General features: G+C 44.0%; 1 protein-coding gene across 1 annotated transcript in view; it reads left to right on the plus strand.

The window, feature by feature from the left end:
* Nucleotides 1-3,173, plus strand: part of RNF4 (ring finger protein 4) — a 40,618-nt gene extending 37,445 nt beyond the window's left edge. The window contains exons 7-8 of the mRNA XM_089911412.1: nucleotides 370-418; nucleotides 990-3,173. Of these exons, the coding sequence (XP_089767538.1) occupies nucleotides 370-418; nucleotides 990-1,139 (199 nt within the window). The 3' untranslated portion in view covers nucleotides 1,140-3,173. The remainder of the gene's footprint in view (nucleotides 1-369; nucleotides 419-989) is intronic.
* Nucleotides 3,174-12,749: the final 9,576 nt, after the last annotated feature.

Below are 12,749 nucleotides of genomic sequence, written 5' to 3' on the forward strand. Positions count from 1 at the left end.
CCCAGCGGCCCCCGGCCTTCTGCAGCAGGACTCCTTGGAGGAAGGGGGTGCTAGGCGCAGCCCCTGCCCCAGACAGGGAGGCTGGAAGGGGAGGCTCTGAGGGAGCATAGGCCAGAGGTGCGGGGCAGGGACAGGGCGACTCCAGTTGCCTGTGCCTTCTCTTGCCCCCATCTCTTTCCTCCCCTTTCTCATAGCCTCCCCCACCCCCCATCGGGACAGCCGGCCATCTTATAAGTGTCCCGGGTGCCTGTGCTAAGGCAGGGTCAGAGGAGGCTCTTGTGAGGGGATGTGGGCTGCTTACATGAAGCCACTTAAGAGTAATTGATGTTTGCGTTTGCTGAGGAACTGACATGAGCACTGTGATTTTAGGCCCTCTGGTACTGTCAGTTGTCCCATCTGCATGGACGGGTACTCGGAGGTAAGCAAACTTAGCTGTGTCTTCCCTGATTCTGGTTCTCAAACTGCTTCAGTGAAAGAATTAGATGAGAGAGCACTCCTCACTGGGTGGGCTTTTGATGGCTCTGTTCTGCAGTCACGCTTGGGTTGGTACGTGGCTTGGCACGCCTCTGTGAGAGGGAGGGTGCCATCTTCTTGGGCCCTACAGCCTTGACTCTGGGCTGCCCTGTGCTTCAGCCCTGTGCACTCCCTACCTGGCCTGATTGGAAGCTGCTAGTGTCCACTGTGGCCCCAGGCCCTAGGGCACTGCCCCACTGGGTGCCTGGGGGTTCGTCAGACCCCCTTGGGCTGTCGCTGCCAGAGACTGGCTGCTGCCTCTGCTCTCGGCTTCAGAGACACCGCTCATACTTGCCTGAGCCTACAGAGCAGCATCTTTAGTTCTTCAGACCATCTCCCTGCTCTTCCTGCTGCAGCCCTCGGCCCCCCTCCTCTCATTCGGCATCTTAGAGACGGGCGGGAGTGGATTCTCTGGGGGCTCCCGCTGCTCTGGTACAAGGCCAGACATGAAGCCTGTTCTTTTTTATGTTTTCTAGATTGTGCAGAATGGACGTCTCATTGTTTCTACAGAATGTGGCCACGTCTTCTGTAGCCAGTGCCTCCGTGATTCCCTTAAGAATGCTAACACTTGCCCAACTTGCAGGAAAAAGATCAGCCACAAGCGGTACCACCCCATTTATATATGAAGTGCTGGGCTGCTCGGGAGACGGATGGACAGACAGAGCCTGACTGGGTTCTCTACGGCCTTACGTGGGCTATCTGCCGCCAGTTTCTTGAGCTCAGAAAGACTATTTCAGAATCAGCATCTGTAATGTAAACTGCTCTCGTTTCCCACCCTGTCTTTGATCCTTTTGTTACCTCTAGTCTGATGCTGTGGAGCTGGGCCCAGGGCCCTCCCAGCCCAGGGTCTACATCTGCTCCTCTGGGTGGTCTGGTTCCAGGGAAGGAGAGAGGGAGTCAGGCCCGTTGGAATTGAGAATCGTGGTTCCAGCCTCTTTCCGGAACCTGCACGTTTGCCAAGAAGTTTTCCCCATTTGGAAAGTTTGCCCCAGCTTCCTGCTGGCAGTGTGTCGAGGGCTGGCCCCGGTCGGAGAGCAAACAGGTCCACCCAGCTCTCCTGGGCACGCTACCTCCTCCCAGGCATCTGCCCACCACAGTGACCAAGCCAGACAAGGGTCCATCTGGCCTGAGGATCCCAGGTGCAAGCATGGCCCCGGAAAGACCAACCACTGGACTTTTTTTTCTTCCCTTGAGTTTCAGAGGTCACCCGTGATTCCATCTGCATTGATGTCGGGTTCCTGCAGATCACAAGGACCTCTGCAGGGCAATCCCCAGTTTTCTAAGAACGAAATGTGCAATAAAGCCTGTTCTTTGCCTACTTTTCAGCAGCCCAGGAGATGTAGCACTATTAGTGTCCTTCAGAGGCCTCATGTCGCCTACAGAGCAGTGCCTGTCTCGCCCCGTCTGGTTCACCACCTGTTCTCAGGAACCTTACCCATGCCCAAGTTCACCTGGTGCAGGCTGTGCAAGGTCAATGGGGCAGGCACGTTGTCGAGTATCCTCTCTTTTCTGATAAAAATCCATCCTTTGTTTACCACGTGCCCTCCGGTCCTCAGTTCCCACTGCCTCATGTCTACTCAAGCATAGACCCTGGGCGGTGGTGGCAGTAATTGTGGCCTTATTAGCCGCCCGTGTCCATGCTGTTGCCCAAGTCACAGCTGACCTGCGTTTCAAAGACCTCGGCTCTGCAGACTTGAGCTGGGCACCCCCCACCCCTGCAACTGACATTCATTTCCGAAGCTGCTCTTCTGGCCACTGGGCTCTGATCCTTTGGGCTTTGATTGCTCCTTAGGTTTTGGTTGGCAAAGTACGGTGGCCTCTCCTCCCCAGGGGCCCAGATAACACCCTCTGCTCGACTCCACGTGGGTAAAAGCCTCTGGTCTCAAGGAGGCAGAAGGTGGCCCGAGCTGACCTGAACTGCCCCCCCGCTGCACAGGGCTTGCCTCCACCTCTGTACCCCTCCTTCCTCCGAGGCCTTCAAGCCAAACCAACAGCCTTTTCGTGTGAAACATCTTCGAGGTGGAAAAGGGGCCGTCTCTGGCTTTGCTAGCAATAACTGACCTTCAGTTTCTCCTTCTGGAGGAGCAGGGACTCAGCACAGAATTCACTTTAAATGGGGCTGAAGGAGTATCCCTCCTCTATGTGAAAAGAATTGTTTCATTCTTCATTCTGACTTTTTAACTGTTTGGCTCACTTCCGGTTCGTTTGATGAAAGTACTGCTTTCTACTTGGAGTCGAGGAGGGCCGACATCAGTTGTCATCTGCGTGGTGTGCAGCGTGTCTGCCCTTCGATCGGACATCATTGCCATTAAGTTCCTTCTGGGCTTCACGGAATCTCTTTTCTTATGTTCTGACAATACCCGGACTTCAGGAGCCAAGACAACCGCAGCCAAAATTTCTCACGTTTTATGCTTAAGGACAAATGGTTGATCGTAAAAGTTGTATTCCTTCATACTAACTTAAGTTGGGAAAAAATGTTTAGTTTCTACTGTTCAGAAGTTGCAAAACAGGAAAAGGTTGATACGAAAAATCCTTTCCCTCCCTCCGTGTACATAGTTCAAATCTTCTTTGTTACACTTAAACTATATCCATGTATGTCAGTCTGTTTTGGACTCTCCTCTGCTAGTGTTACAGGCAGAAATAAACCAGTTTGAACCAGGTATCTCGTGTGTGCATTCATTTGCTCTTTTGGATCAGTATCACCCCCCACCCTTGCCCAAGGTGTGTGATCCTGTCTACCTCGTGTTTGGTGTATTTTGTGACAGTATGTGTGCAAGAAAGTTGCTTGGTCATCTGCTGACCCAGAAGTCAGCAAGTAAGAGGTCATCCTTGGAGCAGAGCCCCAAGTCCAGGCCCTGGAATCCCTAAACGAGCAGAATCTTAACCTCAGGCCTGAAGAAGCGAGGTTGGCTGTGGGCCGTCTGCTCAGTCTGGCCAGTGCCAGCTCAGGAGAGGAGCTCCGAGCAGTGTGGACTCGGACTGACCTGGGGTCCTGGCAGTGCAGCGCACCTGCCCCAACCACTGTATACAGTTTGCCCTCCGCGTGGGAGTGGGGGCCCAGGAGTGCATGGTGGGCCCGTTAGAGCCCCAAGCAAGCTGTGAGGGGAAAGCTGAAAAGACAGCGTGGGCTTGGCTTACTTCCCAGAGAGTAAGTGATGGCAAAGCTGGCCTTTGCCTGCCTGCTCTTCTCCATTCCTGTCACGTGGTCCCCAGAGACAGAACAGGCTCATGTGCTGGGTGCTTGGGGGCACAGAGGTGCTAAACTTCAGACGCCTGCCTGCCTTCTGTTGGAGACCACCAGAGACAAAAAATACAGTTATTCAAATGCTTATTGCACATTTGCCATGCTCCTGGTACCACACTTGGCTTGGTGGATATTGAGAAACCCACCTCCCGTGCCCTGCTAGGCCATACATCATCGAGGGAGACAGTTCCCCAGGCCAATGGAAAATAAAACTGGCAAAGGTGAGGTACGGGAGTCCAAGAGAACAGGAAGAGATGCTCAGCTGTGCTCCTCAAGGTCTGAAACTTGTCTAGGTAAAGAGAAGAGGAAAGGGTCCTTGAGTGCAGATCCCAGGCCTGGCGCCCCCCCAGTGTACAGGCCTCCCGAGACCTGAGGGTGTGATTGACCAGACACTTCCTTGGTGGCCCCCCTAGACCAGCAGTGTCTGAAGCCAGGAGCCAGGTGAGGCCTCCATCCTCGGCAAGCCCAGGGAGGAGAGGGGAGTCCCATGAAAGGGCGGGGAGTGTGTACCACAGGTGTGTACTAGCAGAGGATGTCCCCCAAAGCTGGCTACAGAAGGGGCTTGTTTCTAGGTTTCTTAGTTTTGAAACTTATGTGGCATCTTAACTACCTTTTTTTGTTGTTGCCATATGGAAATTTAATTGGTTTTGTAAATTGTGTGAGCATTCTTGCCAAAGTCTCATTCTAATTAAGAATCTGGATTCTGTTAAAATTTTGTACGTTCACAACCATACCATCTGCAATGGAATGTTCTAATTCTTGGAACTTTCTTTTTCTTTATGAACTTGTTAGGTAACAGAGGTTCCTTTTCCAACCACGAGATAGGAGTTTGTATTTTATTTCTGTTTTATTTTGTCACAAGGGATGTATCACCTTATTGGTTCTTTTTCTACTTCTACTGAGACATAGGATTTTCCCCCTTTGGATCAGTTAATGTAGTGTATCAGTGATTTTTTTTTCAGTGCTCACCAGCATATTTCATGGGTAAATCTACTTTGTTCATGATGTTTTATCTTACACATTTCTTACTTTGTTTTGCCAATATTTGATTTAGGGTTTCTAAATATCCATGTTCGTGGGTTATATTGACCTATCATTTTCTTACACTGTCTTTGTCAGGTTTTGGTTTCAAAGTAAGTTCCCTACAGTGAGACTAAGGAGAATTGTCTCTATACCCTGGATTCGAATTATTTGTTCCCTGAATGTTTAGTAGAACTCAGCAATAAAATTTCTGGGCTATTTTTATTAAGGAAAGATTTTAAAATACTGATCTGATTTTTTAATGTTTGCAAATTATTCACATTTAAGTCAGTTAAGTTACAGGTTTCTGGGAATTTGTGTATTTCATCTCGTTACAAGCCTTTGGTATAAAGTTCAGAATATTCTCTCGTCAGCTAATTAGTGTCTGCAGCATCTTTTTATCATTAATACTAATTTATGCTTTCCGTTTTAATCAGTTTTGGAGATTTGTCTGTTTCATATTCTATTTATGTTAATTCCAGTACCCAAAGTCTTGGTGGGTCTAATTCTGAGGCCTTTTATTCCGGCTGGCTCTCACTAATGATGACTTCCTTCTTTGTGTGTTTTGTAAACTTTTTTCTCCCTTACTTTGAACCCAGGTAACTTGGTAACTATCTGAAAATTCTTTGAGACCTGAACTGAAGGTGGGTTCCTCCAGAAAGTATTTACCCTTGCTTTTTAACTTTTTACCCTTGCTTTTATGAGGTGTTTAAGGCTTAGTTACCAACTCAAGGCCACTGTATTTATTTATCTTTTATACTGTGAAATATACCACACAAAAAGCACACCTCACTGAATTACTTCAAAAGTACAGTTCAGTGCATTACCATAAAGCAAAAGCCTGTGAAACAACCAACTGCAACAAGAAACTATTACCAACACCTTAGAAGCCCCTTCTTGTCCTCCCTCCTGGTCAGTATAGTCTGCCTTTTCCTCCAAGGTAATCGCTATTCTGACTTTTATGAAAATCACTCCTTTAATTATAGTTTAATTACCAAAACACAATCCTACTCACGTACTTTACTTTTGCCTATTCTTTGCACTTTAAACAGATGGAATTGGGGACTTCCTGGAGGTCCAGTGGTTAGGACTCTGCGCTTCCACTGCAGGGGGCACAGGTTCGATCCCTGGTCGGGGAACTAAGATCCCGCATGCTGCACGGCATGGCCAAATTAAAAAATAAATAGATGGAGTCACTCAATGTGTATTTTGTGGAGGAGGGGGTGGCTTCTGTTGCTCAGTATTATATCTGTGAGGTTCATGTTGTGTAGTTTGTTCATTTTCCGTACTGTATAGTATTTCATTAGATGAATATGCTTCAGTTTATCCATTCTTCCGTTAATTTATGTTTTTTGCTATTAGTAGCCAAATGTGAACATTCTGTATATCTTTTGGTGCAGTTTTGCTCACATACCTGTTGGACATATACTTAAGTGTGAAATTACTGGGTTATAGGGAATGAACATTTAGGAGAACCCACAAATACGTGGACATTAAACAACACACTTTTAAATGACCAATGGTTCAAAGAAGAAATCACAAGGGAAATTAGAAAATACTTTGAGAAGAACGAAAATGAGAACACAGCATACCAAAACATGGGATGCAGTGAAACCATGCTCGGGGGATAGTCATAGCTATAAATGTCTACATTAGAAGATCAAATCAATAACTATGCCTTAAGGAACTGAAAAAAAAACAAACTAAACCCAAAGTTAGCGCACAGTTACAGTACAAATTCAGCAAAGTTCTGGGGGATAAATTCACAAATCAGTTGTATTTCTATACACTGTCAACGATCTGAAAGGGAAATAAAGAAAATTCCATTTTCAGTAGCATCAAAAAAAATAAAAGGAGTAAATTTAACCAAGTAGGTGCATAATTTGTACACTGAGACATATAAATCCCTACAAAACACTGCTGAAGGAAGCAAACCTAAATAAATAGGCATCCCATGCTTGTGGGTTGGAAGACAGTATTAAGATCGCAATAGTACCCAAAGCAATATAGTATAGAATCAATGCAGTCCCTACCAAAGCCCAATGGCAATTTTAATAGAAATTTGTATGGAATTTTAAAGGACCCAGGATAGCTAAAACAATCTTGAAAAAGAAGTTGGGAGACTCACTTCCCAATTTGAAAACATTATAAAGGTACAGGAATCAAAACAATGTGGTGCTGACTTAGGGACAGACATACAGACCAATGGAGTAGGATTGAGAGCACAGAAATGAATCCTCACTTCTATGGCCAAATGATTTTCACAAGGGTTTCAAGACCATTCAATGAAGAAAGGTCTCTCCAACAAATGGTGCTTGGAAAACTGGATATTCACGTGCATAAGAATTAAGGTGGTGGAGCTTCCCTGGTGGCGCAGTGGTTGAGAATCTGCCTGACAATGCAGGGGACATGGGTTCGAGCCCTGGTCCGGGAAGATTCCACATGCCACAGAGCAACTAGGCCCGTGAGCCACAACTACTGAGCCTGCGCAGCTGGAGCCTGTGCTCCGCAACAAGAGAGGCCGCGATAGAGGCCCGCACACCACGATGAAGAGTGGCCCCCGCTTGCCGCAACTAGAGAAAGCCCTCGCACAGAAACAAAGACCCATCACGGCCAAAAATAAATATAAAAATAAATTTAAAAAAATTAAGTTGGGTCTTTAAACAGTATATGAAAATTAATGAAATGGATCACAGACCTAGATTTAAAAGCTAAAACTATAAAATTCTTAGAAAAAAACATGAAGGCAAATATTCATGACTTTGGATTTGGCAAAGTTTTCTTATATATGACACCAAAAACACAGGCGACAAAAGGAAAAATTAATTTGACTTCATTAAAATTAAAAACTTTTGTGCATCAAAGGATACTATCAGGAGAGTGAAAAGACAACCCACAGAATGGGAGAAAATATTTGCAAGTCATCTATTTAATAAGGGCCTAATAACCAGAATATATAAAGTGCTTCTCCAACTCAACAAGCACAAAAAATCAGCCCAATTTAAAAATTGGCAAAGGACTGAAATAGATATTTCTCCAAAGAAGACATACAAATAACCAATAAGCACATGAAAGGAACTCGGCATCATTAGTCATGAGTGAAATGTATATCAAAACCACAGATACCACTTTACACCCACTGGCTATTATCAGAAACACAGAAAATAAGTGTTGGTGAGGAGGTGCAGAAATTAGAACCCTTGTGCATTACCGGTAGAAATATAAAATGATGAAGCTGATCTAGAAAAGTTTGGTGGCTCCTCAAAAAGTTAAACATAGAATTACCATGTGTTCCAACAATTTCTCTCCCAGATAGATACCCAAAAGAATTGACTCAGATACTTGGGACTCAGGTACTTGTGTATCAATGTTCATAGCAACATTATTCACAACAGCCAAAAGGTAGAAACAACCCAAATGTCCATCAACAGATGAATGGATAAAGTGTGCGCTATATCCATACAATGGAATATTAGCCTGAAGAATGAAATTCTGATACATACTTACAACATGGATGAACCATGATAACATCATGCTAAGTGAAATAAGCTAGACACAAAAGTACAAATACTGTATGATTCTACTTACATGATGTATCTAGAATAGGCAGATTCATAGAGACAGTAGAGTAGAGGTTACCGGGGCCTGGGGTTGTTATTTAATGGGTACAGAGTTTCTGCTTGGGATGGTGGAACATTCTGGAAGTGGATAATGGTGATGGTTGTACAGCATTGTGAATGTAGGTATGCCACTGAATTGTACGCTTGAAAAGGATTACAATGGTAAATTTTGTATTATTTTACCATAGTTTTTTAAATGAAAAAAATACTAGCATACTATTATCATTCATATATCTATATATAAAGTCATATATATGCATATATATATATATATATATATATATATACACACACACACCATTTGTATGTCTTTGGTCTTTATTCCTCCATTTCAATCTGGAATAATTTTCCTACTGCCCATAGAATTTCCTTTGGTATTTCTTTTTTTGTTTGTTTTTGTTTTTTTGTTTGTTTGTTTTGTTTTTTTGGCGGTACGTGGGCCTCTCACTGCCGTGGCCTCTCCTGCTGCGGAGCACAGGCTCCGGACGTGCGGGCTCATCGGCCATGGCTCACGGGCCCAGCCACTCCGCGGCACATGGGATCCTCCCGGACCAGGGCACGAACCCATGTCCCCTGCATTGGCAGGTGGACTCTCAACCACTCGCCACCAGGGAAGCCCTCCTTTAGTATTTCTTTTAGTGAATTCCTGCTGGCAATAAATTCTATTTTTGTTAATCTGAAAATGCCATTATTTTACCTTCATTCTTGCATGATATTTTTGTTTCTGAGTAAAAAATTACAGGTCGCTGTCTAATATGGTTGCTATGAGCCACACGTGGCTGCTGAGTACTTGAGACACGATGAATCCAAATGTAGAGAGACCGCAAGTATAAAACACACAGGGTTCCGAAGACAGTATAAAAAAAAGAGTATTAAGATATGTTGTTAGTAATTTTATATTGGTTACATGTTTTAGTCATGATATTTTGAATATATTGTGTTAAATACATTACAATTTTTAAAAATTATAAGTTGAAAGTTTTTTTCCCCAATTACTCTTTGTCATCCTATTGTTTCCTAGCTTCATTTCTCTTGCAGTCAGCTGTCACATACCTTTGAAGATACGTGAATATTTTCTTTGGCTGAGTTTTTTCTTTGTTTTCAGCAGTTTAGTAATGATGTGCTCAGGTGTGGTTTTGCTTGTTTTTATTCTGCTTTGTGTTCACAGAGATTTTTGAAACTGGGTGAATATCTCACCAATTTTGGAGAATCTGCTTCTGTCTGTGGCATTCTCTCTTCTTGCCTTTTGGGACACCAGTTACACATATGTTAAACTTTCAACTGTGTCTCATGTATTTTTTATTCTCTTTTCTGTTTTATCAATTGCTTTTTTCTCTCTGTGCTGTTTTATGTTGAATTCTAACTCATTAATCCTCTCTTGTACTGTGTCTAGTTGGCTATTAATCTACTGAAGTCAATTTCAGTTACTTTTTCAGTTCTAGTTAATTTCCTGATAGATTACAATTCTCAATTTTTTCATCTTTTTTTACACCTTTTCCTCTATTTTCTTGAACATACTAATTATAGTTATTGTATAGTCTTTGCCTACCAACTCCAATATGTGACTCACCTATCAGTTTTTGTAGCCTTTTGTCTTTTTATTTTCAGTAAAATGGCCATGTGCCTTGATATGACTAGAAATTTTTCATTGAAAGCTGAACTTGTGCATAAGAAAAAAAAAAAATCGGGGATTTCCCTGGTGGTCCAGTGGTTAAGAATCCGCCTGCCAATGCAGGCGGGACATGGGTTCCAGCCCTTGTCCAGGAAGATCCCACATGCCGCAGAGCAACTAAGCCCGTGTGCCACAACTACTGAGCCTGCACTCTAGAGCCCATGAGCCACAACTACTAAGCCCGCGCACCTAGAGCCCGTGGTCTGCAAAAAGAGAAACCACTGCAATGAGAAGCCATGCACGGCAAAGAAGAGTAGCCCCACTCGCCACAACTAGAGAAAGCCCGCACGCAGCAATGAAGACCCAATGCAGCTAAAAAAAAAAAAAAAAACATAGAGGCTGCAGGTGCTCTTTTCCTCTGCTAGGCAAATGGAGCAGGTGCTCCTCACCTTCATCTGGCTGTGCACCAAGCTACGTCAGGGCGGTATTGCGGTTTGGTAAGGTTCTGTTCACCACTGGCTCACTTCCACCTTTAGGATACCATTAGGGCTTCCCACTGAGCACTGGAGCACCTGTCCCTGGTTAGTCCTCATCTCGGTTAAAAGGTGGAGGAGAGATACTTAACAGCCTTAGGCTGTATGTGAGAAACAGACCTACTGGTATTTTAGGGTTTTTTACTATGGTGCAGTCTGTTTACCTGAAAAATATAGTTTGTCCAAAATTGTTTTTTGTCTCCATACATGATTGACAGTTTGGCTGGCTATACAATTCTATTGTATATTTGATTTTCTTTCAGAATTTTGAAGGCCCTGCTCCACTATTTAGCTTCAAATGTTACTGTTAAGACATTTAGTGAGGTTCTTTTTTCCTGCCTTTTTTTTTTTTTTTTTTTTTAATGTGACTTCTGTTTTTCTTCCTGAGCATTTTAGGCTGGGTTTTTTTTTGTTTTTTTTTTTATCTCTGGTTTTCTACAGTTAACCATCTTCCTTGGTGGGCTCTTTCAATCTGGACATTCAACTCCTTACTTCTGGTAAACTGTATTATTTCTTTTTAAACATTTTTATTCATTTATTTTTCACTGCGTTGGGTCTTCGCTGCTGCGCGCGGGCTTTCTCTAGTTGTGGCGAGCAGGGGCTACTCTTCATTGCGGTGTGCAGGCTTCTCATTGCGTTGGCTTCTCTTGTTGCGGAGCATGATCTCTAGGCTGTGGGCTTCAGTAGTTGTGGCACGTGGGCTCAGTAGTTGTGGCTCACGGGCTCTAGAGCGCAGGCTCAGTAGTTGTGCCGCACGGGCTTAGTTGCTTTGCGGTATGTGGGATCTTCCCGGACCAGGGCTCGAACCTGTGTCCCCTGCATTGACAGGCGGATTCTTAACCTCTGAGCCACCAAGGAAGCCCCTGTATTATTTCTTTCAAAAGTTATTTCCCTCCATTTTTTCCCCTAGAATTCTTATTGGAAAGTTGCTGGACCGCCTGGATTGAGATTTTAAGTCTCATTTCTCTCTGATTTTCTGTGTCTTTTGTTCTGCTTTCTGAATAATTTCCTTTATCTTGCAGCCCTTCTATTGAATTTCTTTTACAATTTTGGCTGTATTTTTAATTTTCAAGCCTCCTTTCTTAAACATCTCTGAGGCTATTAGCAGTTTTTGAAAAAGTTTTTGATTCCTTCCATTAACCGTTTCTTTGCCTGCCCCCCTGCACACACATTTTTTCTATCCACACTTGAGCCATTTCTTAAATGACTGGTGATCTTTCACTGTCCCTTCATGTTTACAAGCGACATGTTTTAAAAGCTGATTAGAAGCTCCAGGTGGATAGAGCTTTTGACCTGTGGGCTTCAATTCTGGGTTAGCATCAAGAACTGCCTGATTCTTTGGGATCCCCAAACATTAATATGCCCATTGCTGCTCTTGCATCGTATAGTTTCTACAGAGAATTCCCTGTTCTCTGCTTGGGGGTGGAAGCCTGCTGCCGTAGTTCTGCCTGGGGCAAGGAAATGGCTTGAGCAAAGGTGCTCAACTGTTCTTTCTGCAGACTTAATAAAGCCAGAAATTAGAAAAGGCTTTCTAGGTAATGATTCATTATTATGTAATGCTCCCTGGTTATAAATTGTGAGATAATGAACATATCTAATTTTTCTTATAAAATTGTTTTGTGTTACTAGTACATATTCATATCTTGGTTAATATTTACTGCACATGAAAGTAATAAAACTTGACTTTTACAAAAATATCCAACACATGCCGCCTTTTCCTGTAAGTGGTTCTAAGAGCCTTCCAGAGCATGAGGGTGCTTTGAGTGGCCATCTCCATGCCTAAATCCTCTCCAAGGTCACTGCCCACAAGTCTCTGTGACCACTTGTGCTCCTGCCAGACTGAGCTGCTTTTATTTTTAACAGTATACATAGACCTTTCTGGCCCTACGTCCTGCATTCTCCCTTGTGATGGTTAGTTTAGGTCAACATGACTGGGCCTTAGGGTGCCCAGACATTTGGTTAAACATCATTCTGGATGTGTCTGTTGAGAGTGTTTCTCGATGAGATTAACATTTGCATTGGTAGACTGAGTAAAGCAGATTGCCCTTCTCAATGTGGGTGGGGGACTTCCCTGGTGGTCCAGAGGTTAAGATGCCATGCTTCCAATGCAGGGGGCATGGGTTCAAACCCTGGTTGGGGAGCTAAGATCCCACATGCCAGGTGGCCAAAAAACCCCACAAAAAACAGCAACAACAGAAAAAAGCTGT

The sequence above is a fragment of the Delphinapterus leucas genome, chromosome 5 (assembly GCF_059928025.1).
Source record: "Delphinapterus leucas isolate spDelLeu-1000000601 "Yukka" chromosome 5, BTC_Dleu_Yukka2, whole genome shotgun sequence".
In the NCBI taxonomy this organism is placed as follows: domain Eukaryota; kingdom Metazoa; phylum Chordata; class Mammalia; order Artiodactyla; family Monodontidae; genus Delphinapterus; species Delphinapterus leucas.